This window comes from Gymnogyps californianus, chromosome 2 (genome assembly GCF_018139145.2).
Source record: "Gymnogyps californianus isolate 813 chromosome 2, ASM1813914v2, whole genome shotgun sequence".
Lineage (NCBI taxonomy): Eukaryota > Metazoa > Chordata > Aves > Accipitriformes > Cathartidae > Gymnogyps > Gymnogyps californianus.
The window spans coordinates 93,840,602-93,866,684 of NC_059472.1; the positions used below are offsets into that span (position 1 = coordinate 93,840,602).

At 39.1% G+C, this 26,083-nt stretch overlaps 1 protein-coding gene across 2 annotated transcripts in view; it reads right to left on the reverse strand.

Annotated features, from left to right (window-relative positions):
* Positions 1 to 26,083, reverse strand: part of LYRM4 (LYR motif containing 4) — a 96,016-nt gene that overhangs the window by 37,708 nt on the left and 32,225 nt on the right. The window contains exon 3 of one of the 2 annotated variants that reach the window (XM_050892737.1): positions 11,443 to 12,186. The exons of the other annotated variant lie outside the window; for it this stretch is intronic. Coding sequence (XP_050748694.1) covers positions 11,899 to 12,186 — 288 coding nt within the window. The 3' untranslated portion in view covers positions 11,443 to 11,898. Of the gene's footprint in view, positions 1 to 11,442; positions 12,187 to 26,083 lie in introns of those variants that run through there. 2 annotated transcript variants of the gene reach the window in all.

Sequence of the window (26,083 nt, forward strand, 5' to 3'; positions counted from 1 at the left end):
GAAAATTATAGAAACATGATAAAGTCCAAATATTTGCATAAGGAAGATTTTGAAGATTCCTCCAATTTCCTTCTTCTGTATGTTCAATTCATCACCTTACAACTCAGTATGAAGATGCTGACTGGGTTACCCTCAGTTATAACAGTCACTTGAACACATCATAGTTTCCCCCAAAAGTTTAAACAGTGAGTGATCCCACAGACCTGTGGACACTGATGTAAACTTTCAATAACAAAGGACCAAAGGAGACCCAGCCACAAACAGCAGGCTTTAGCAATATACTTTCAGGCGATTAAAGAAAAATAAATCCACTGCAACAGGTATATTAGCTATTCCTGTTGTTTACCTATGTATTTGGAAAAGAAAGTATCCTGTCCAGCCTTTTTTTTGTTGCTTAATTTAAAAAAGCCAGAAGTCACCTACAAAAATATAGAAAGTGAATACGAATCAGAAGGCAACTATAAACTTATAGTTTATTAAGTCATTTTGTAGTAACTGAATTACTTCACCATCATGAGCAAAGTCCAGCACCAAACTTGCAGGTGGTACCTTTTTTTTAATTCTAATTTTCAATCCAGTATTTTTGCTAGCGTCATGGTAACATCAACTAATACAATGTAATCTCATACTAAAGATAATGAAGAGTAAGTCAAGTTCTTATAAATCAATTGTTCTTTGCGTGAACTTTAGAGTAACCGCATGAACTGCGGTAAACATAGAATCTCAAAAAAGAAGAAAAACTTCTTTATACACTAGCATATCTTCAACAAAAGGGATTGCTCTGCTGGGGAATTTATAAAAAAAGTACAGACAATTATTGAATACTGTCCCTATTAGTATGGGTAAAATCCCATGAAATGAAACTTTATTGGTTTCTCGCTTTACATAACAGTGATGTTCAAATAATTTGTTGTCATGCAGAAAACAAAACAACTGCATCAGGTTAGGCTTTACATTACCCACATTGTCCAGGAACCGTTAGATTGAGTCCTTCTCTTACGCTACTTCTCTGCCTAATTCCTTGGTCCTCAGAGATGCCTTTCCAGACTGAAACCATGAAGTAGTTACACAGCACTGATTGACAGAGTGCTGTTAAAAAAGCAGTTTCATTTGTTCAGTGTGTTTTGGTTGGATTGCTCAGCTGTAGTGATTCTCTTGACGTAACATTATGGTTCTTAAAAACCACAATTCACTGCCACAGCAGCGCTGCTATGCCAACATGATGACCGTTACTGAGAAGAATTCTCCATTAATTTATAATCAGAAACAATCACAAATTTCACTGTAGGCATCTTATAATGCCACACCAGATCTCTGAACTTGTTCCCATTCAAGTTTGAAACATATTTTGTTTCAGCCTGCAGAAACCTTTTAGCATTGGTTGCCAAGAGCCACATTATAGCTCCATTAACAGGCATTTTCTCAGATATCATTAAGGGTTAATACAACTCTATTGCAGAAGGTAAAGCTGACTTAAAACAGCATGTATGTATTCACTGGGCTATGATGCATTCAAATTTTGTTCATAATAATAAAGAGAATGCGGTAGACTAGGAGGCTTTATTGAAAACTGCTGTTTACTTCCAGGCACACTCTATAAAGCAGAAGGCCACTGCTACCACATGTAGAGGATGCAGGAGATTGTTTAAGCAAAATTGATATCTAAACACAGTAGATGCAGGCCTAGCAATCTGTGAAGTGAAACACAAATGTTCTTGCAGTACTACAAAACCAAATGCACACACGCACAATAACCAACTGTAAAAGATACAAATATTTTTGTGGAGAAAGTGACCTTACTTCTATAAGGGTCACTGGGGATATACGTGGTGGTGGCAGCAGATAATGCAACATCAATACCTGTGGTGTAATAACTACAGATGACTTGCACACCTATTAAAAACTTGGGTGATCATCAGCTAATAGCTCAGCGTTGCCAATGGTTTCAACAGATGCCAGATAACAGCAATGAACAAGAGGTTGGTGAAGGAACACAGCTCTCCCCATTCTTCAAAGCATCTGCCAGCTAAAAGGTGATGCAACAGCCTGGGCATCATTAGGAATACGTGCCTGCATGGACATGACCTATGTGACAGCCATTCCACAGGAGATAATAAATACAACAAATTTCTCTTATACACGCATCATCACAAGGTCAGCAAGCATTTGTCAGGATTCATTGAAAGAACTACATATAACCTGTGCTATCTTCCTTATTCTACATCAAAGCTTCCTGAAGAGGTGCACAGAACTAGCTACTTTCTTGTGTACTGGAACAAACAGTTATGATTTCTACATACACGAGCAACAATATTTTGCTTCTTTGCAGAAGTGCAAAAAAAGACTCAAAATGATCGTTCAGGGAATTGCCTAATGTGAAGGAGGCACCCTTCAAACCCATTTTTAGAAAACAAAAGCATGGCTGTGATTACTTTCCTCACATGGTAAGAATGACATACACTCGTCTCCATTTTTCCCTCTACATATTTATTTTGGAATACGACTTTTCATTCCCAGTTTAGCCTTTAACTGCTTCCTAAGTGACAAACAGTGTGCTATGGGGAAAGGAGCTTTACGTTAGACTAAAATTCTCAGCCAGCTTCGCCCTTCCCTGCCTGGCTATATTTACAGCCACACCTTACATGACTGAGTCTTGAGCAAGCACAAAGTGCCTGCAGAAATGCTGCTGAATCAGAACGCTTCACCCACAGTGAGACAGCCTGTTACACCTACTTCAAACAGTGGTAGGTGGCCATGCAAGACATATAGCAGGGTGGCAGCAAACCTCTATTATAATTCTTGTTATGGCTTTGGGAATTAACTTTTTTTTTAATTTAAAAGAACAAGACATTAAAAAGCCAAAAGCTCCTCCCTCACCCACAAGAAAAGACATTCAAATCATGTGTAGTGTTATTACTCACTTGAATCAACCATAATGTTCCAACACGTCCTTCTCTAACTGAAATGTCATCTATACTACATACTTTATAACTGAGCATAATGAGTGAGAGGAATTTCTGTACAGCATTAAGGAAAATGTGACCAAGATTAAAAAGGAAGCGATGAAATTCTGATGCCCCTTCCCAAGCTGAGCACTGTCAAAATGCTGCAACTTCCAGGCACATCGTTCTTCCACCTAAATACCAGATTGTAAAGGTATGAATGATGATTGATGCTTCCTCACTAGCCTAAAAGATTGTGGAGTGAGGATACAATCAGAAGTTTCTGTGATGGAGCAAGTAAAAGTGACATAAAAGGCTTGAAGTCCCTCTGGCAAAAGAGAGGGGCAACAGCCAGACGCCGCACCCTCTCAAGGCAGGCATAGGAGTATAACTAGTACTGAATGCAGAGTACGTTATTTGGTCCATTTTTCCTTCCTATCATAAGCAGCTGTGTTCTGCTCTGCTACAGCTATCTGGAGCTACAGGAGATTCAGGAAATTAAATAATCTATATTTAATAATCTATATTTAATATTCTTTATTCTATAACTATTTCTGCTGAATGGATTATCTCCCCTACACAGTATAAGGCAGCTCAACTCCTGCACACCACAGATGCTAAATGCTTTCTGGAAACTTGGAACAGAACAACACTGAAGGATAAAGGGTTACCTTACCAGCTCTAATTCCTGTTGCTGTTAGAATTATCAGTATGGTATTTTATGTTTGACTCTCAGACAATATTAAAAGCCAGAAAATATTTGAGTGGAAAACTGAAGATCTAAATAAGCAAAGAAGAAAGCAAAACCACGCAGGGTATTAGAAGCCAAAACAAAGCTGAGGATGTTAAGTCTGTACTGAGAATGTAAAGTTTTCATTCTTTCACCTTCTGAGTTTGGGGGTAATGGAGTATTTTTAAAAATGTAAAAATACCTGACAAGTGCATTTATACGGCTATTTATAAAGTTTAAAAACAAACCAAAACCCACCCTCATAACAAATCATATGGACACAGTATTCTATTAATTCCATTACAGTCATATTGTGAAACAAGTCACCTCTCAAAATGTCTAAAAAATAATATTCACACATTATGTGAAATGTGTGATACTTGTCTTTTTGGATAAAGAGATGTAAAATTATTTCAGTTGCATCTACTTTTAAATAATTTCTTTATTTTTAAAAGCATGTATAAATAACACAACACTTCATAGAGCTAACCTTTATTTTCTTAGTTGAGAGAACTATCTGAAAACTGGAAAGTTCAGTCCTTTGAAGGGATGACTGGTTTCACGATATGACTGAAACGTATGCTACAGGTTCTCTAACGAACAGAGGAATGAGGGTGGGCTATGAATATTTTTTTATGGACATCACATCTCTATGAACACCAAAGACTGATAAACAATCTTTCTCTTCTCAATAACTTGCCCTACATGCATTTGCAGTGGGCGACCTGAGGAAGTAGCTTACGTGGAAGGGGGATCTTGGAGTTTCCAGGCAAACAGCATCTGTAGGACAAGTTTGCTAAATGTGGCATCACCCACAGACAGCTCTGTGATGCTGCAGAGGTTTGATGCCTGTGATCTCTGGACAAGGAACCAACATGTCCTGTGCATGCTTTGGATGTTCCCAGCATGCAGCCAAGCGATCTTGCCTGTTACAAGCGGCAGAGAAAGACTCATGCTGCGCCCCAGGGAGGAAGGGAAGAAGTCACTGTAGGCCACAAGTCGCAATGTCAGAAGAGGACCACATTTTGACCGCTGACAGAGAAGCGATCTGTGAAATGAAAAAAACTGGAGCAAACTGCTGCAGTTCTAATAGGGCAGATCGACATTTTGTGCACTAATGGTGCAAGGGGTTGCAGTAATGCTAAGTCCAGCAGGACTGACTGACAGAAGTGTGAAGTGCTCTAGCTCCATCTCCTCCGGGCATGACAGAGTTATTCAGTACCAGCTGGCAGGAACAAAGCGGGAGAACAGTGGTGACAGATGGAAGAAAGGAACAAGATCCTGCAGCGTTCATGGTCCTGCTCATCAAGCTGGAAGTAAGCTGGAAGAGTGACAAGACCTCTGGTCCTTGAATTTCCTTATTAGCACTGACTCAGCTTGGGTAAGATCTCAATTTGCCTCAAGGCTTATGAGCCTCGTAAGGCAACTTGCAGGGCCATGAAGTCTCAAAGCAAGGCCAGGAAGGAAAAACCCATTCTTGGGATCCATCTCAGCAGACCAAGACTCACTCCAGCATAGGAGGATGCAAGGTCACTTAAAACACCAATCCTGTCATCTTGGTAACCAGCATGAACACGTCTGAGAATGAGTCTGCAGGAGGTACCTCTGGCAAGGGAGTAGCATTTGAACAGAGACCTAATGTCAGATACACAGCAGGAGTGAGGAGGAGAGAATTGCTCCTTGACTACAAGAAATGGCTGAAAAGGAATAGAAACTGAAAGATCACAGGAGAAAAATCAAAGCAGAATGAAAACAGGAGCCCCCCTGCCCCCAAACCCTAGCTCCAGCCCAGGGCACTTGAGAGGAACTGTGATGCCCATCATAGAAGTTTTGCTTTGTATAAATTACATCTGTTTATTATTATAGTTACCAACAGGACATTGCTGGGGAATATTTCCCATGGATGATTGTACTTTTAATAGTATATATAACAGAATATCTACAATGCTAGGTTTTGTAATGACCACAACAAATGTTTTATGTAAAAAACTGAAGAGTAATAGTTGTGCAAAATGCCTGTAACTCTGCTAACACCCTCCTGCAAACATCCACACACCACAGACAACATACCAGTGAGAAAGCTACAAGCCTGAAATGAAACAACATTGATGGGAGAAAATAAAGAAAAAGATGTCCTCTTGCTTTTTTCCCCCTTCACTGCTTTGGAAGTACACATTGTCAGGCCTTCGAGCTTTGTTTAATTATTTTGTGCACGGGACTGGAATCCTCTAAGTGTTTATGCGTGCATGTGAGAGAGTGAACACATGGTGAAATTCAGTAGCTACACAAACAAGTTAATAGGACTTTTAAATTACTGAACTATTCCTCACCTTCTACTGTTTCAGTTTCTCATTCCTTAAAATTCAATAAATCCAATACCAACCCATTAAGCAATTCTGTATCTGCTTCAATAAACAACATTTGATTAATGATGAGAAGAATGACATGTGATGGTGTTACCAAGAAGACCCATGCAGTGCAACATATTTTATCTGTCCTACTGGAAAAAGATGTTGTCTTACTGAGAACAGTACTGTCGAGCAATGGTAGACCCTCAGAGTGGAAATTCGAGGATGCCATTACTGTATTTGTGACCTGTGTGAGGGCTGCGTAGATCTGCTGTTTTTTATCTCCCCCAAGTGGCCAAGTGAGTTCGTAAGGCCACCTTAGAGAAGCAGCTTCCTCCCTCTCTAGAGCATCTTCTACAGAGTCAGATGAAAAGGCTACTGGTGGACTAGGAAAACTTTAAAGCTGAACACAAATTCATCAACAGGGTAGAAAGCACAGGAAACGCCCAGTCTCAAAAGTAACTCAGTTACTCCACATATTCCCATATAACCCCTAAATTTAATTCCTAACTCCCTTTCCAGCATACAAGTGACTAAACTACCACTTGAAATAGTACCCATGTTTGACAGTTTACAAGTGGGTTTAATCACCTTGGTACAGATTTACTAATAATTTATAATCCAATTTGTCTTTGAAATAACTAATATTTCAAGCACCTGGCATCAGAGGTATCTGAACTAGTACAATCTCATTGCAATTAATAGCCTCAAACCATTCAATTGCAATCTATCACTACTTCTCAAACAGCACTGATTACAGTTACTTTCCATTTTTCTTTAATGTCTCCTGTAAATTATAGTAAATAAGCAGACAGTCTTCACCATTTTAGTTATATGTAGGTTTGAAAAGTGGTGAAAAGAGTATGGAAAAAGAGGAGGAAATTCTTACTGTTATTTTAGCTATACTCTAAATCTGTTACAAACATTAATGTGGCTGTAGGCCAGTTTAGACAGGATATTAACGACTGTCCTCCACTTTGCTCTTTTCTTCAATCATTAAAGTTTACTTAATATTCATGAAAAATACTTTATATCCCTGGAAGCTAAAAGCCTCTCTTTATTCACAGAACAATTACACCTCTGGCTGTATTATAAATTACCTACATTGTCAGGACAACATACTTACAACCTTATCTGGAGGACCAAATCCAGATACGAGAGAAGAGATTTCTTTTCATGCCTAATAATTAGTAAAAATGCTTTGCTGTTTTTTTAAGTTATAAAGAGTGCTCTTTATTTATGTTTGTCAAATATTACCAGGATCACCAGGAAATCTTTCAAAGTCAGTGAAAAATTTGAAATAGAGAATTTCCACTGGTGTTTGTGCTTACCGCTCACACACACTGAATTTCCCAAGAGATATATATGCAATTTTGTGATTGATCTTCCCAAAGAAAGGTCTAGCTAGAGGCAGCTGGCTTGGGCTGGGAAAAAGCAGTCACCAAACAGGCATCTTTCTCATTATGACAGGCAAGGGTGGCATTGAAGGTAATATTAAAACACTTTTCTTGCCTTGTCAAAGCTGTCCCTGCAACTGGGATGAAACATGCACAGCTTTCCACAAACTGAAGTTCAAAAGTACATCTTAACTTCTACTTCCATTGGGGGAAAAAAAAAAAAAAAAAAAAAAAAAAAGCAGAGTTTTGTGGAAATGACTTATGAATTACAATTTTGGCTTCAGGTGTAACCTTATGGACCCACTGCTGTTTTACGCCTACAACTTTTTTTTTATTTCTTAGGGCACGTGCTGGATTCTAGAACAGCTAAGACTAAGGAGCTGTTTTAGTCAAACTCCCATTCTCACCCTGCAAAAGTTTTCAGAAAAATTCATTATGTTGATTGAAATTCCAGTGTTTATCTATTTCCAAAGCAGTATTTTCTCCCACAAAGTAAAAGAAAGATCCTTCCTAGATCCAGTAGGGAATACAGTAAAGACCCATAAATAAAAACATCCTTTTGATTTAAAAAAGATTTTAAGTATTTTGTTCTTAAGAAATAAGGCTAAAACAAATATGCTTAAAATCTGAAAGCTGACACAGATAGAAATCTCTGCTAAGTACTACTTAAATGTCACTTTATACACCAAAAATAATCTGTAGCACATATACCAGAGAGCGGTCATATGATTACTTTTAAGAGGGAACAACGGAAGTTACAGGTTTGACAAGCATATACCATGATCAAATTAAACATTGCTTTTCTGTTTTGCATAATTTACACATACAGAATTTGCTTTTTAAACAATATTGGCATTTGGAATTTGTTTATATAACAATAAAATATGCAACATTACTCCTGCTCAATTTCTCTAGCTCTTTGTGTATCTATACAATAACGTTATCCTTAGTTCATTGTAGTAGTTGTTGTAAAGTTTCTTTGTAACCAGTTCATGTGTAAAAGAATTGAGTGCACAGGTAAAAGAACAAAACCAAAAATAACCTCCTTAACGCACTACTGTTAAGAGTAGCTTTTAGTTCTGTAAACTAAATGAGTCACTGCTGATGCTTCTTAATATGGTAGTAGAAAATAGTATTAGTACTAGCAGTTCAGGATAGGTTTACAGCGATTTCCAATCTATGCCAACTGTCCTTCCTGGCCTTCAATCTTAAGAAAAACCAAATTTGAACAGCAATGGTCAAATACCACCAAAGAGAACAACCGCTGGATCTCACTTTGTTCTCATTGCTCACAAGCTGAGTAACAGCTGCCCTTTGTCTTTGTCCTTCTGTGTATCAGATACACAAAAGAAAGACAGACCTAATCCTTAACCAGCTGCGTGCCCCAGTATGCACTGTACTTCATGCCCACCATACAATGAATACTGCACTATGGAACTGGCTGCACAAAACAGTAAGGTGGTAAGTGGCTTTTTAATATTATTATATTGCGCATTTCTCCTACGTAAGTTTTACAATGTATCTGTATACTGACTGTGTATAACTTAAAAGCTGTGCAATATAATAAAGAAAAATGCCACTTACCTGACTTTCCATAATTTGGTCTACAAGAATTCAGTCTCACTAGTATGCTAAACATTGGGATGTCATAGGAGAGCAAAGTCAGTCTTTTGACAACGAAGAATGTCATGTAGCCTAAAAAAAAATTACAAAGGGTTTTTGCTTCTCTAAAGGAAAAAACAGACTATACTAATTTTTCTGTTAAGCCAATCACTTGTTTTCCTTCCAATGAAACAGAAGGTGTTTCTGCCACTTTCTGCCACTCCACATACCATTTCTATATTCCTTCAAAAGAGATCCACTAATTTTTCCTAAATGGTTTTCCCTAAACTTGATTTCTCTGTTGATACATAAAGATACCTCCAATACATACACTACTTCCTAAATCTATTTAAACCATGTTCAGGGGCAGGAATACGGGTAAGAAAGTTGGTGGAATTTCATAGCCGGACACAGAAAATGACTGTCAATAACCAGAATAATTGTTTCTAAAACTACAGAAAATTTACTGTAGCTTTATAACACTGTTTAAGTGTTCTATCAGGCTCATATAGTAAGAATTAAAAAACCCTGGATTTAGAGAATGTACCAGGCCTGCAGGTATCTTGACACAGCATGATAAGTAAAATTAATGAAAACATGACTTATAAAGGGCAGGACAAAAAAAACCAAACCAAAAACCCAAACCCTAACAAAAGCAAACAAAACCAAAAAACCCTATCACATTCCAGAAGACTGAATTGCAGCGTGCTATCAATAAAATTTACACATCAAATTTTGTTTAAAAAAATAAAAATCACTTACCCTTGACATACATACAATACAAAGAAATTTACTCAAATACTGATATATAAAATAACAGTGAACACTCGTAAGATCCTCTTAGTGCAATGAAAGCTGAATTGGTGGGAAAAAGTAGGTTCAATTTTCTGTAGAGGTATAACATAGTTTACTTGTGCTCAATAACCAGGCTAGACAGATAACTAATACCCAAGTCTACAGCATCCTTTGATAAGCTGTAAAGAAACCTCAGGTACAGAACATTCTATGGAGGCAAAATTCAGCCACCTTCTGACTGAGGTCAACTGAAAGCCAGCTTTACAGGTGAGATCAGTAAGAAAATGAATAACATTTCTAGCCTGACGCTATCTGTGCAGTGGTGATTGTAAGATACTGTTGATTCTTCCAAAATAACAGTATGGTTTACAATGCTTTAATTTCCTTCTTATTCCCAATATCTCCAATTCAAATAAACAGACCTCCATCATGTAAAACTGGGTTAGTTGGGTTTTGGGGTAGACTATAGCAATATATTTTCCTGTGACATTACATAGTATTCCAGTTAACATTTCTCGACTCCTGCATGAAGTCCAGTTTTGCAAAGATGTGCCAGTGAAATAAAGGCTGAACTTTAGGTTCATATAAAATTCTACACAAATTCACAACAGAATTAAGAATAAAATATTACTCAGTATTAAACAACTAGAAAACGCCCATTGTGCCTCTGTAATGTCTGGCCAAAATCTTTCTGCATTTGGTGCTTTTCAACGATAATCAGGAAATTCATTACCGATGCTCACAAGTTTTTAGAATAATTTGCTAGGTGTCTATTGCTTATTAGGGTTTCCATCCCCAGAAGCTTAATGAGAGCAGAACTCAAAACTGAGGAAGGACAAAGTAAATTTGAATTTCTTCACAGATTACACAGGAACTAAACCAAACTCTTTAGGACCCTTGAGAACAAATTCAAAACTCACATAAACTTTAAATCTAAACCACTGTAAACTCTCTAAAGCAAAGCTGAAAATCTAAAAGACATTTCCTAAAAGAAAAATATACTCACAGCACCCAACACCAAAAAGCATCTTCATATTAAGCGAGCCTTAAACCATCTTTGTCATATACGCAACTGAAGAATTACCTGTTTTAAAAAGGGAGAATCCAAGACAACAGGTAAAGATAAAAAGGATAAATGATGTTCTACACCACCGAAGTTTGTGGCAGAACCAGAATTAAAAGGTGATTTTTCTAAACTTCTGTTCCTTGAAACTAAACACTTGATTATCTCACAGCCTTTGCCAGTTTCTTAGACATCCAAAAAAGAACATGCATAAATATACACCACTTTCCCACTCAGCTACAGGACAAAGGGATTACATTATTTTACCCTTGCAAAGTTTCATTGATACTACTGAAATGTTTTCTTTCATCTCAGGAGAGATCTTCTTTCCAGTGTCATGTTCTTCACATTTGTTCTTCAGCCATGGCATCGCTCTCCATGCACCCCCTTTTTGGTGACTACCATTTAGTACAGGTTACTGCAGAAACATCTATAATTAATCTAAAGTTGTGTCACAGGAGCATGGTCCTTATACGTGGGTTTCAATCTTTCAAATGAAAAGACTATGCCAACAACTATTTGTACCACAGGGGAAAAACCTCAAATTATTTATTAAGAGGCATGTTACAACAGCACCTTTTTGTTGCCTTATAGTAAGTGCTAAAAGACAGCTTTGAAAGAAATGCGTTCCCATGAGAAAGGGCTATACAGCAAACACATAACTCTCTCTTACAGTGCCTTTAAAAATTCTGGGGAGAAGAATATGTTACATGCTTAGCCATTGTCTTCCAAAAGACTTCCGATGAAAAGAAAGTCTGAGTTTAGCTAACGATTAAAACAATCAAACACTAGCACTAATAATTTGTAAAGATTATTAAAAAAAAAAAACGAAACCCACAAAACACTGAAAACAACAACAAAAAAACCCCCCTACTGCATATTTTAGATAGAAAACATCATCTGAATCTTCTACTATACTCCTACCCAAAAAAATCTATCATGAAATCACTAAACACTGCAGGACTATTAAGTATTTTGGACTTATGGTTCCAGGTCTCAAGGAGGCTGCAAGGTGGAGCTGTCATGAGGGGGGATTTCCTTCCTCCCTCTGACATGGTCCCTGTGGGAACCAGAAGTTCATCTCACAGGGAGTCAAGAAAGAGCAGTCCATCTGCAAAATACAAGGTGGTACTGGCATCCTCTTCATCTTCCCACCTGTGCGTAGTACAGGACTTCGGCATCCCCTGCCCAAGTCCTGGGATACAGAGACTCTCACTGGCTCCAACTGTGGAGTAACTCCTTGCTCCTGTTCCCCTTCAGAGAAGGACTGGAGAGGGCAGGTGCGGGACCGGGACAGGAGTGCAGCCTCCTGCAGGGCAGGGAAGCAGAAACATTGTCAAGGTGGGCTGAGCAGCATCCTGAATTGTGTAGAGTCACTGCCTTGTAACCTTGGTATCATTCAGTGTTACATAAAGTTGGAATTGGTTTGCTGCCTATCTTGGTAGTCTTACCTTCTGCCACATAACTGTAAGTTTCTTGCATTTTAGTTCAGTTAGTAACGAATGGTAGAAACAAGCCAAAATAACTGTGTGTTGATACCTACAGCACAGGAGGACAGTCTGCTAACAAGAACAGATTAAATGTTCCTAGAAACCAGAAGTTTAGTGCATTTTTGTACTTACTACAATAGCAATGAAATGCTTGATTCTAAATACATACAGTATCTTTGAAAGGTGATTTTTCCATTCCTGCCATGCTTTCACAACCACAGATAAGCAATGACAGTGAATTTTCAAACAGGCCAATACCTCCAAAACCTGAATCTCAGCTAAAATCTAGTGGAAAATTTTTGCAATAAACATGTTTCTAAAAATGGCCCAATGTATCAACATACTACAGCATCGATTTTTACTAAGGGTGTGAGTTTTTCTCAATGGGATATTGGAAACAGCATTTCAGCATCATTTTAGTCACAGTCTCCTGAATGTGATAATAGAGAACAGGAACATTAATGCAAGAAACGTCATCAACTCCTTCTCCTCTTCTCAGGTTTTCTGGCACTTGAAGTGTGTTGTTACCTTACTTGATCCAAAACCAATACAAATGTGACCCAGAGACACAGACTGGCAGAACAGCCAGTTGGATCAGGGCAGACGTGGCTTCATATTTCAGGACTTATAGAAACCTTCTTTTGACCACAAACTGCTCTTCAACTTTTTTTTTTTCCTCTTTTCTTTTAAAACTTGGATCGAAGGATAATAAGGTTTAAGATTAAGGTTTAAAATCATCTGGAGGTGGACGAGCACATACATGCAGCACTCAAAAGACAGGAGAGCACAATACAGTACCTAAATAAGGACAGACTACCCAGAGCCATTTAAGATATGAGCAGAATTGCAAGAGCAACTCCAGTGGAGGTAAAACCTCTGCGTGCAGTCATCTTCATGATGAGCACTGAGTGCACAAAAAGCACGTGAAATGTTCACAGCTTTGTTTGCTTTTTACCTTCCGATTGATCCTGAGATTAACAATCATGCCATGAAACCACAGGTAAAAGTCCAGTTGATCATATGATGCAGGACTTGATAGTCTTCCCATATCTGCCCCAAACCCTACCATTTCCAAATCAGAAATATCTGCAACTGATTCTTTCGATATAGGATTATTTCCAGAACAGATATTGCTTACATGGATCTCAGTAACATAGAATTTACATTGTTCCCCTCAATGTGATTTCTACCAACTGTCCTGCTTACCTAATACTATAAAAAAGAAAACAAACAGAAATCTGAAATGCCCCCATTATTAGTCTGAAGAAACAGCACTGAATGATTCTTTGTGTTAAATCAGGAGATCAAGCTCTCAGTTCTTCCAAAAATTTTAGATGGGACTGGGAAGTATTTCATGTTTTTTACTACAAAAGCATTTTGACCCGATGGGTTCACAGTACTGAGCTGCTCAACACTATTCTTAAGAGATAAAGAGTAGCGAAGAGAGGAACATTTATAAATAAATGTAACAATACCAGAGGTTAAAATGTCAGGTTGAAACACCACGTCCTTCTAATACCATATTCAAATCTACTAAACTCTTACTTTCTGTTTAGTAAGAAACAGAGATGAAACTTTCTATTACTTACTGCTATGAGGGGCATTCTGCCTAGAAATTAAAAAAAAATGCTAAATTTCTGTCTGCATATTCCAAAAAAACCCAGATGTTAACTTCAGTGAGTTTGCTTAACTATTGCATCCATATCCCACGTTGGGATATCCCTTATCCCACGTTGCATAGTTTGATGTATGATTGTAATAGCTAGGGTAAAGTTGTTATGTGGAATTGAAATTTTTTGCGAAAGTGGCAGGGTTTTAAAATGTTGTATCTACGCTAATAAGTGTTAAATATATGCCATTTGACTTAAATATATGCCGTTTGACAGATCTGAAAGCAGACTGATTCACAAGTGCTATTAAAATTCGTACAGCACTTCAGAAGCTTCAGGCTAATAGCAATTCATACATGTAAATTGCCAAGAATAGGCAAGAATGCTAGGTTTTATTTTTGCCGCTTTACCAGAATCCTTCAAAGAACTTACCACTACTTCACAGCTGAGGTCTACAGGAGAACTAAGGGAAAGGTCATCTCAACCACAGGAGCTTTTCTCTAAATAATTCAAGCCAGATTATTAGTTTAGTTCAAAAAAATCATGCTACCCAAAGGGCTATCTGATTATTCACTCATGTTTCTACAGTTAATACACAAACAAAGTATTATAAATCAAACCTGGATTTTGGAAGACTTCATGTCTCTATGACTGAAAGTCAAGTTTGGAAAACAAATTCCAGATCTTACCATCATGTGATGTAGATTCTGATCTTTTCAAAGCACAGTCTAGCTACTAATTATAGTAGGAACTCTCACACACAAATGCTTCATTATTTAATTTACAAAGCAACAATCTGATCATATCTCACAATGATTCAGAGCAATGTTAACCTATCTCAGAAACTGCAAGCTCAAACCACAGCAGGCTTCGGAATCAAGCTTTTTGAAGTGTTTCAGGTCAGTAACATCATTTCATCTCAGGACCATTCTGCTTTAAAGTAGCTGCATTGCATCTCTGGTGCCGGAAATTAGTTCCTTCTGGCAGCAGCAGGAAATATAAATTAAAATGTGTATTTCATAAGTAAAAAGCAATGAGCAGTTATTGGTCATGTGTGACCTCCCTCCACATGCCCACAAGTTGGCAGGGAGAAACTCCACGCACTGCAGAAGTGATGGTTTTTACCACTCAAGTTCATCAAGTGTGCTGGCACTGTGGTATACATCCTACCAGCACCATATGATGCATGGCTAAGAGTAGACATCAAAAGCAATTAAAAAAAAAAAAAAAAAGAAGAAGAAATGATGAGCAATAAGAAAGTGGGTGAAATGTTATGACTGAAGATCATCATCTGTTGTTTTTTAATTACTGAAGCAGACTTAGCACAGGTATGCAAGCAACACTATGCAACATCAAAATTGCCTGCATGCTGTGGGGTAGCCCTGATCAATTCTGCTTGCTGTGGAGGTTGAAGGTGGACAGAATACAGCTGCATGCATTTCAGAAGTGGAATTGCCTTTGTAAAACATCTTTTGTTGCTCCTTGTTTCCAATCAATCGCATGTGGGCAAGAAGACATATCCCACTGTACATATGTTAGCTGAGTATGCAAATAAGCAGCTGAATATCCATGCCAGTAATTTTCTTCTGTACAGAGACTGGCTTGTTTGGCAGCAATGAATGCCATGGGCAGAGAACTGTAAATGTCTGCATGTGGCTGGAGATACACAAAAAATACTCTGTGCATGACACTTCAGGTAAGAAATTCTGGGCCCCAGCAAAAGACAGAGTGCAAGGGGAAGATGATGGACCAGGAGGGTGAAGATGGGTAAGTGTGAAGCCAGTCATGGTGCAGGAAGCCAGATGTGGATACCAGGCAGGAGCATTCAGCTTTGGCCAAGCTGGTCCTTTGAAATTGCAAAGGCCTGAGCTACCAGTTATGCTGAGGTAGGGGAACATGAATTACTACTTTGTGTCCACAATCAAGGAAAACATATCTAGCCCCACACCTAAAAGACTGGTCCATCATCACCCCAAAATACTACTCACGTGATCTAGTTACAATGTTTTAAAATACCTCTTCATTTGTTAAAAAGGACCAGCCATGATGTACACAGCTCCTAACATGCCACTACTACAAATAGAAACTCGGTATTTTAGACAGCAGGTCTGACTGGAAAAAGGAGGAAGTTGCATCAAGAAACTTAGTGTACAGCTAGTGCAGCTCACGCAGAGTTGATACTGAACCTGCACTGACTGAGTCTCTCATAGTCACATGGAATTATACGGAGAACCATGACCACAGCACTCTGCATTTGCATTTATTTACTGTACTGATCTACTTCCAATACAGTAGTAACAGACCTACCAGTAGCACGCTAAGCATAAATTTGCATTCATACAAGAAACATCACATTAACAATGCTGTTCTGAAAGTCACGCTGCAAAAGAAGATGTGGTATTAATCTACAAGTGCAGGACCCCAAATACATACACCTCACTGCGATGAGCTGCAATTTGTCATTTTTTTATAAAACATAGGACAGTGGGTATTCAGTGTCTCTCACCACGTGCCTAAGAGAAACTCCTTTACCTGTACATCTATTCCATAACCCTAAAAGCACCAAGCCAAAATGAACCAAGCATTGCGTGTTTAGGAATACCAACTTTTAAGAACTTAGAGGCTGAATCTAATGTATAAAGGTTGGATGAGAATTAAGGAAAGGAAATACAAGCCCCCAATTATTCTGCAACAAGACAGGCTATGCTTTTATTCCCCTTGTTGAAGAGAATCAGGAAAGCATTACTGTAAAAACGTTAAAATGAGAAGCAAATGGCATTTAAAACAGCTTCACTTCCTACTTAGGGTAGACCTGAGAGCAAGGGGAGCAAGCATGTAGGAAGGAGAGTGCTCGAAGAAAGAAATAAAAGCACAGTAGCTGGCACTTCTCTGCAATAATATTATCAGCCTGCTGAGAGCAATTACAATAGCACAGACAGCACTTGCTTTATTGTGACCTTATTGAATTAAATCTGAGGGAAAAAACCTCTGAGATTCAGCAGGGAATTTATTAGAAAATTTTAATGCCAACTTAAATTTGATCCAAAGGCCTCAATATTAAAGGTCATATCCATTACTATACGGTAGGAAACCTTGGATCTCTCTGTTCCTATGTTCCACCCTTTCTCAGTTTTGTTTTCTTTTGTAAGAGTAGGTCAGACTCTCCTTCTCTCAGCTCCACAGCACTCTGTATTACAGGTACAAGACTGCTATTTACATTTTAAAAAGCCTTAGCCAGCAAGTCATATAAAGAACTCTAATCTTATTTTAAATGAAAAGTTGAAAACGAAAACCAAAATCAAGCAGCACTGACAAAACTAATGTGCTATACAGCCGGATTTGACCACCTTACGTGGATATACAAAACATGTAACCTGATCTTCACTGAATTACCTGCCACTACTTCCAGATCAACTGTCATCATGACAGGGGAGTCAGGTATGAACTGACTACTGACTTGCACAGAATGGTAAAAGCTGTGTAGTGTTTTTAAAAAACAAATTCTGAACTCTAGATCATTGCAAACCTTTAAAATTGGAAGTACCATCACTGAAGTCTGATGAGCTGAGCTTCAAAGGCTCCTTGTTTGTATGTCAGCAAGCACAACGGTGGCAATGGTTACTGGGTACTTCTTCAAGCCCCATCATTCCCCTACCCAGAGCTTTCAGCTTTACAACAGGAGATGCACATGCTAAGCACACATATTGTGAAAAATACAAAGTATACTGTGTAGCTCATGAATTACCCCCTGAAGGAGGTATTCCCCACAGATCTGCAGGATAGCTACGTGAAGTTACTCTTCTTTTAGCTGAAGATTTAGGAAGGAAATAGAAACATAGAAGGCCTGTACTTTACCAAAAGATGAAAAAGACCACAAGTTCTACTTTTACACTGTATTGATTTTTTTCAAATATGAAACTGTATTAGAGGGAAAAAGCTCATATTCTCAAACGCTTATGTAATTTTGGAGCTTACATTCTAGTGACTTCCAGAGTACCTTGAGCTCTTATGCGCCCATATCAGTCAGCATAAACGTGTGAACACAAGTCCAGATCCTTGCTATCAATCTGCTCAGGTACGCTCTGAATAAAATAGCCATCCCCTCTTTTCAGCCTATGAGAATATACATTATGGATATTCATTACACTCCTTACTTTCTCAGTAGCCTCAGTATTCACTCGATGTAGGATGTCTGAGGAAAGGAAGAAGGTTAAAAGACAAGTTTCCTGTACGAGGCTCACTTAGGTTTCAAAATATATCCCACCTGATGACCTGGTAGCAGCAATTTCAGTCTTCCTAAAAAGTACTGGAAAACCTGGCAATTGAACTAGTTTAACCTACCGTTCCAGCTATGCTGGCATTAAATATATTTTTGGAGGACAGTGCATGAAAATCATCTTTTCTGAACTTAATTCACACAAGATTTTACATTCTTCATGCTAACAGCCTATATTGGGTTTGCATGGCAAGGTTTTGGTAACAGCGGGGCTACACGGGTGGTTTCTGTGAGAAGCTGCTAGAAGCTTCCCCTATGTCCGATAAAGTCAATGCCAGCTGGCTCCAAGACGGACCCGCTGCTGGCCAAGGCCGAACCCATCAGCAACGGTGGTAGCGCCTCTGTGATAGCATATTTAAGAAGGGGAAAAAGAAAACTGTGCTACTGCAGCCAAAGGGAGGAGCGAGAAGATGTGAGAGAAACAACTCTGCAGACACCAAGGTCAGTGAAGAAGGAGGGGGAGGAGGTGCTCCAGGCGCCGGAGCAGAGATTCCCCTGCAGCCTGTGATGAAGACCATGGTGAGGCAGGCTGTCCCCCTGCAGCCCATGGAGGTCCATGGTGGAGCAGATATCCACCTGCAGCCCATGGAGGACCCCACGCCAGAGCAGGCGGATGCCCGAAGGACGCTGTGACCCCGTGGGAAGCCGTGGACCCATGGAGAGAGGAGCCCACGCTGGAGCAGGTTTGCTGGCGGGGCTTGTGACCCCACAGGGGACCCACACTGGAGCAGTCTGTTCCTGAAGGACTGCACCCCGCGGAAGGGACCCACGCTGGAGCTGTTCGTGAAGAACTGCAGCCCATGGGAAGGACTCACGTTGAAGAAGTTCACAGAGGACTGCCTGCCATGGGAGGGACCCCACACTGGAGCAGGGGAAGAGTGTGAGGAGTCCTCCCCCTGAGGAGGAAGGAGCGGCAGAGACAACATGTGATGAACTGACCCAAACCCTATTCCCGCCCCTCTATGCTGCTGCAGGGGAGGAGGTAGAGAAAATTGGCAGTAAAGTTAAGCCCGGGAAGAAGGGAGGGGTGGGGGGAAAATGTTTTTAAGATTTGGTTTTATTTCTCATTATCCTACTCTGATTTGATTGGTAATAAATTAAATTAATTTTCCCAAGTCAAGTCTGTTTTGCCCGTGACAGTAATTGGTGAGTGATCTCTCCCTGTCCTTATCTCGACCCACGAGCCTTTCGTTATATTTTCTCTCCCCTGTCCAGTTGAAGAGGGGGAACGATAGAGCGGCTTTGGTGGGCACCTGGCATCCAGCCAGGGTCAACCCACCACCACACACCCAAACTAAATTTAGTTTTATGTACGTCTCAGGTATCTTAGCAGGTTTGAAAACAAAAGGGCGAATACAATTTGAATGCCACTGAAAGGTCACCACTTCTTAAAGACTTGTGTTCACACATTCATACGCTGACGCAAGCTTACCCTTCTAGACGTGGATGCAAATGACCTCTAGTTCAGAACCTGCGCAGCAGTGTCTGGGCTGACATGCCGTATCAGCTGCACCCCAGGACGCCTGCTTTTGAAACTAAATAGAACTTGTTCACACAACCACCCTACTGCAAAGCCCTCTGCACGCAACATGAATGTACTTAATCTGCCATGCTAAAGAAAGTGTCGATGGTTTTGTCTTCTCAATTGCTTTCCCCTTCACAAAGAGATTGATTACACATCCTTGCTTTAATGTGATTTGATAACCACTGTAATTTTGTTCATTTGATAGCTGTGTCTTATCAGTCTTGTCTCATTCAAAAAAGGAGGGAGAGGCTTAATTTATTACTTTTACATTCGCAAGAAGTCAACAAAATGGCTGCTAGACTAAAACTGAAACATTTAATATTTTAATTTGTCTTTTCATGTAAAAGCTAGCCTTGATGTTAGAGGACAGACATCTTATTTTTGTGCACTGGCAACAAAATATCTGGGTCTGATTTTTTTTTTTTTTGTTTTCAGGACCTGGGCAACACATGATTTCTCAGTTAGTAAGAAGAGGATAGGAATTAGAGAAATAGAAATTTCAGTCATGACACTGGGTAGGATGGCATCAGGCTTCATACTAGTGTTTAACTCATCTGTTTGCCAGCCATTTTTCTCTCATACAAGTTCAAAGAAGTGAATAAAAACTATCAATCTATTAACAATAGTTTTCAACTAACGGTATCTTATTTGAAATACAGAGAAATATAGTATTTTAGACTACTAAGCTAGAGTACTATGTAAGGATGGAGCCGGGATGGAGAACAAGAAAGCAAGAGGAATGGGAATGCGGACATGTCTGATCTTGATTGCTCAAATGACAGGGAACTTTGCTACCTGCCTCAAGATCTCGATGTTTAAGTCAGTCCTTTTGTCTCCTAGGACTGAGACCCTGGTGAATTTTTTACTCACCTTTGATAAAGGGGATTTGTTATCATCAGGTATATAAATATTCTTTTCCTACTGTTTCAATTGATTAAAGAGGTTAGTCATATTCATCCTCCAGCTCTTCCAACTCCTCACGTGTTCCTTCCCAAAATAAGCATTTATTTTTCTAATCTCATTTTCACTTAAGCAAATGGTGTATCTCTAACTCTATGTAAAATACCATTTAATTCTACAGCATTTCAGATAACAACTAATTTAGTCAACAGTTCCTTCTACAAGTAGCATTGTAAAATTAGGCCCTACATAGTAAGATATTAAAATAATTAATTTTATATCACATTTGAGTTTAACAACATTAATGACTTTTATCTGAATTTTTGTATGTATATGTATGTTTACTTGAAAAACTGCAGTTCACCTTTAGGATCTCAATTAAAAAGACACGTAAAATTGCAAAACCCACAAATAGCTGCTTCCCTACTTCTCTCTTTTCCTATCCTGGTGTTCACACTGGCTCTCACTTAACTAGAAAATAACAGCATTAACTATTAAGTCTTTCTTCACTGCTCATTAGGCAGGGTTTTTAATTCTAATATTGTCTTCGGTGTGGCCCATAAAACATGGTAAGACTGACACAAACAATGTGGTCAGCATCCTGCCAGCTTTCTGACTAAGCAGATTTTCTTCTCCAGTCTACTGCTACTTGGATCTAAAGGGGACAGAGAAGAGAGCAAGGCAGATGATAAAGGGATACCTACTGAGACAGACAGTGTTGTAAGACTTGGAATATCATGCTTTAATTCCTGCTGTAAGCATATTTTGGGAACCTGGGCAAATAATTTAGTTCCCTATGCACCAAAGTCTTTTATATGCTTAAATTTAAACAGAAGTAGCCTCCTTCATTTCCACCTCAATATCTTAAGGACAGGCATGTGGTGAAATGCACAGTTAAAATCAGGGTTCCTTGATCTCCCAGAGCTCACTGCTACTTCTGTAAAGGAACGTAGTACTAGTAATTCTCTCTGCCCTCTGCCTTGCTTGTACAGCTGAGAGAAGGGAAACAGTCCCAGCCCTGACAAGTCCCTTGGGATGGCACAACAAATGTATGAGTACTGTCATACTCACAAAATTATTAGTAATAAAACTAGCACTTTGAAAAGACTTACTTCCCTTTTTTACCCATAAAGCATACCATACATGTGGTAAAGGTATTTTACTGTCAATGGGTTATTTCTTCAGTATTATTCTACAGCACGACTTTGCATACCAATTTTTTCTCCTCTTCCCCTATGAGCATACATACAAATAATCTAAAAGCAATTTACAACATGTCAAACTGCTTAAGGAGACTTAAAAATCTAATGTATGAAGTCAACCATTGGCATGATTTATTATTGAAGTTCCACTGTTATAACCTGACAATTAAGAAATATTGATAAATGTAAACACATTATTGATGTCAATTAAAAAGCACAAGATTGATTAACCTCCCAGAGGTATACTGGCACAAGCAGTTAGAGAGTAATCACCCCCAATAAGTATTCACTACTGACAAACATGCATAGAAATTAGACTTCTGTGAGATAAATAGTACTTTCAATTAAAATTAAGATCATTTGAACACATAACCAAAGCATTGGATCAACAACAAAACCAACAGAATTACAAACAAGATCTGTATTAATGTGAAAGGCTAAGTGATTACGTCACATAATGCTCTCATTAACCATACACTTGGATGAAAATATGGTTAAAATTACCAAGGCAACTGCTCAGCACATGAATTACGCTCACAGGAGAAAGACTATGAACATATTATTTAACCACTACACTGCAATATTCATAACTGTCCTGGTGAAGGACAAGACCTTGTTTCCAGGATAAACAGCAGATCTTTGTTTCAAAGTATGCATTTTGTACATTCTACAGGTAACCAAATCATAAAGGTGAACTCGAAACTCTGCTCAGTAATGGTTCACTTCCTGTAAAGCAAACAGCCTAGGAAGGACGTTCAGGCAGTCCATACCTCGAAGGGGGGAAGCATACATCTGACATACCCTAGAGAGAATAACAACAGGAATCAGTCGATTTGTGATTTAAATGTGACTGGAAGAGTTTGTGCTCCTTTTTTCTTCTTCTTTTTACTTGCTTTCAGAATTAATGTACTGGCATAATGCCTGTCACCAAGATGAAGGGCACTGCAGCTATAGCTTTTAATGGCCAAAAAAACTCCTGGCTCACCTCAGAAAGCACAGAGCTAAAGACAGCAGCAATGCACCAGTACCAAGGAGACTGCGTAAATACTAATTAAACTTCTCTCTACACTCTTTGTCTAGAAAACAGTTTTCCCTGCTTAAACTTCCAAGGGCTGGATCAGACATGCTGATATTGGAGTCTAGTAACTTTCTTCCCTAAAGCTTGGCCTTCATCACAACTTCATGGATCAAACACATTTCCCTCAAATACAAGCAGTTTACTACAGAGGCACTAGACAGAATCCAAATCACGGCAAAAAAGATAAAATTGAAACATAACACATCAATGATAAAGCTTCGTTGTTTGAAGGAGCTTTATGTGAAGGCCACACATATATTTATGTTTATTGTCAAAATAGAACTAGATCACTGTGAATTTACCTGGCTGCAAATCCAGTCAAACGGTATTAGTGACAGAGACAGTGTTTGGTGCTATGCTAAACCACAGGGGTATTCAATGGACCCCCAAAATATTACAATACATGCAGACACATCAGACACAGAGGACCATGAAGAAGTCTTCTTTTTTCTTTTTTTTTTTTTTGAAGTAACTGTTTTTTCAGATTTTTATTAAATGACAGTTAATGTTGGTGGGGTTTATAAACAGGTTTCATTTTGACAAGCAATTTTAAAATAAGAAAATGACTGGGACCTTTGCAACTGGGATAATGGAAGAGTTCTAGTGACTGAACCAACAGAAGAAACTTGAAGATAATAAGGTGGGGAAACAAAAAGCACTCGTGAAGCCAGATTCTTGGAGCAAATAGGACAAATAGAGCTCTTTGCAGGCTGGCCTTATGCTGAGAATGAAGACAAGAATAAATTCTTTAGACTTGACAAACTATCTGTGGAAGAAACACAAAAAGTCATCTGATTTAGAGTGGCAGGGGAAGATTTTACATACTGTATTTTCAGTGTGCTGAGGGGAGAAGGATGGCCATGTGATAGGCCAGAAAAGAATGCAAGTAGCTTAAAGAGGAGCTAAAATGCTCCATCTTCCCTTCGTTAGCTGTAAAGGGAAAAAACTGTAACTATAATATGCTGAGAGACTGATGACTGAGCATGGGGGGAGAAAATGTCATTAAAAAAAAACCATTGTACCACAGCTACAGGACTAAGTGACTTGTTGGATAGTAAGGGCGTCAACACCAACATTGTCATCCTAAATTACAGACTGCAGTTCAAGGGCAGCAGAACACAGTCCTGGGGATCTGAGGCACCAGACAAACGTGCCAACGCTCCTCCTGGAGGGAAGTGTGCCTGCTCAGTTGCGGTGCCATTGTATCTGACATTCCTTTCAATAAGCAGCACAAAGCCAGGAAGGAAAGTTTTCTCAGCAAGGAAAGCGAAATAAAACAACAGCAGATTAAAAAGCAACCAACAAACTGTGGGAGATCAAAACAGAGATCACTGTTGTAATAACAGCACTGTTGTGTCTCTCTCTTTTTTCAGAAGTCCTCAGAACAGCAATCCCTTTCATTTCCTCAAGGTCTAGCTGTACTTAAAACTGGTTTACCCCATGATAACATCACTGAAAAGGGATGCTCAGGAGAGATCTATGTTCTGACGTGAACGTAAGTCACAATACATATGCAAGGCTTTTACAAGGTTACACGTTTCATAAATAACACACACAAAACTGCCATACTTCTCTTTTTCCTATTCAGTAAAAAAGAGATCCTCCACAAATGTTCTGCTCTGCAGCAGACACACCACAAAGCAAGCAAGACAGAAAGTTGCTCAAAGGTTAATATACTTTAATGCTAGAAACTCAGTCTTCAAACCTCTGTCAACTGGCACCACTACAAACCAGATTGGCAGGCATCAACTCAAGATCACACAGTCAGATTAGAAACATGGCAGAAGTCATTTGAGCTGTGATCAAAACTACCAGCACTTCTTTCTACCTTCCCTTTCTTGGCAATATTTTATATTTATACCAGGACACACATGCATTTGCTGTCACTCACCTCATTTGGAAGTTAAGTTGGGCCTCATTTGGCCCCCTTGAAGTTTTGTTGCAACAGCCACCCCATGAACCATATTCATTTACACACTGGGCAGAAGCCCTTGAGACACCAAACACAGGAAAGCAGAAAGCACGAAGGGACGAGTGGCAGATGAACACATCTCCCTGAAAACGTGAGCTTTCCTTGCTTATGGAGATTTCTTCAGCACAGACTGGTTCAATCAGCACTGCTAACTGTTTCAAGAAGCTACTGACCAGCCAGCCTGATGAAATTTACTCTTTTCCATGTGGAATTTTACACCTAGCATTTACTTGATTGGATGTGACATACTGCCACGCCAAATTGCTCACTAGAAAGTAAGTCCTCCTGTCCTTCAGACAGCCCTCCTCTGTGCATAACATCAGATGCTCAGGGCTCTGGAGGCATGATATAACTACCTATTATTTTGATAAGGCCCCAACCTCACTGGATTAGGCACTAAACACATGTAACAAAAATAATGACAGCTCTTTATGACAGATAATTAAAGTATTTTAAAAGCAGCTGCCAACACTCAACAGTCTTTATTTTTTTTTAGGAAAGGTTACTGCATACATCAAATGCTGTGTTTTACACTAAGGCTCTTAGACTAGAAAGACAAAGCCTCATTCTACCTCTGAATCGCCTTTGCTTGTAGCCTAAAGGTTACTTTCAATGCAGGGTCTACTTTGGTATTTAATATTGCAGGCAGAACCTGCCACTCGTAATTTAGTCAGCAGGGCAAACAGCAGCAAATCACTTGTGAAAATACGATCTTGCTCTCCATCAGGAGAGTTAAATGAAAGCCTAAGGAGTAACACCGCTCTGGAGACTCACACAGGTATAACCTGGAGAGCCATGCCACCTGAAGACAGGTAAAATGTCTGTTATGCTAACTGCACATTCAGATGCTAGAAATTAAGCTGATACAACAGCTCTGAGCTTTTGGCATCTGTTACAATATTGCATATCTCCAAAGCTATGCTACATGCCAAGATGAAAAAGCTATTTGAAAAGGCTGGCCGAAGTGGACCTCACTGCTAGCATGTGCTGCAAAGGGCCACGTTCTGATTCACCTGGGTTTCTGTTCAAATTTACCAAATCTTTTTCAAAGTTACTCCTATTACATTTTTTCTTTGTTCCTCCCCCCTTTTTCCCCACAAAAACTTTATGGATATTTACTGGACATAAAATGCATTTACTGTCATACTGGAAT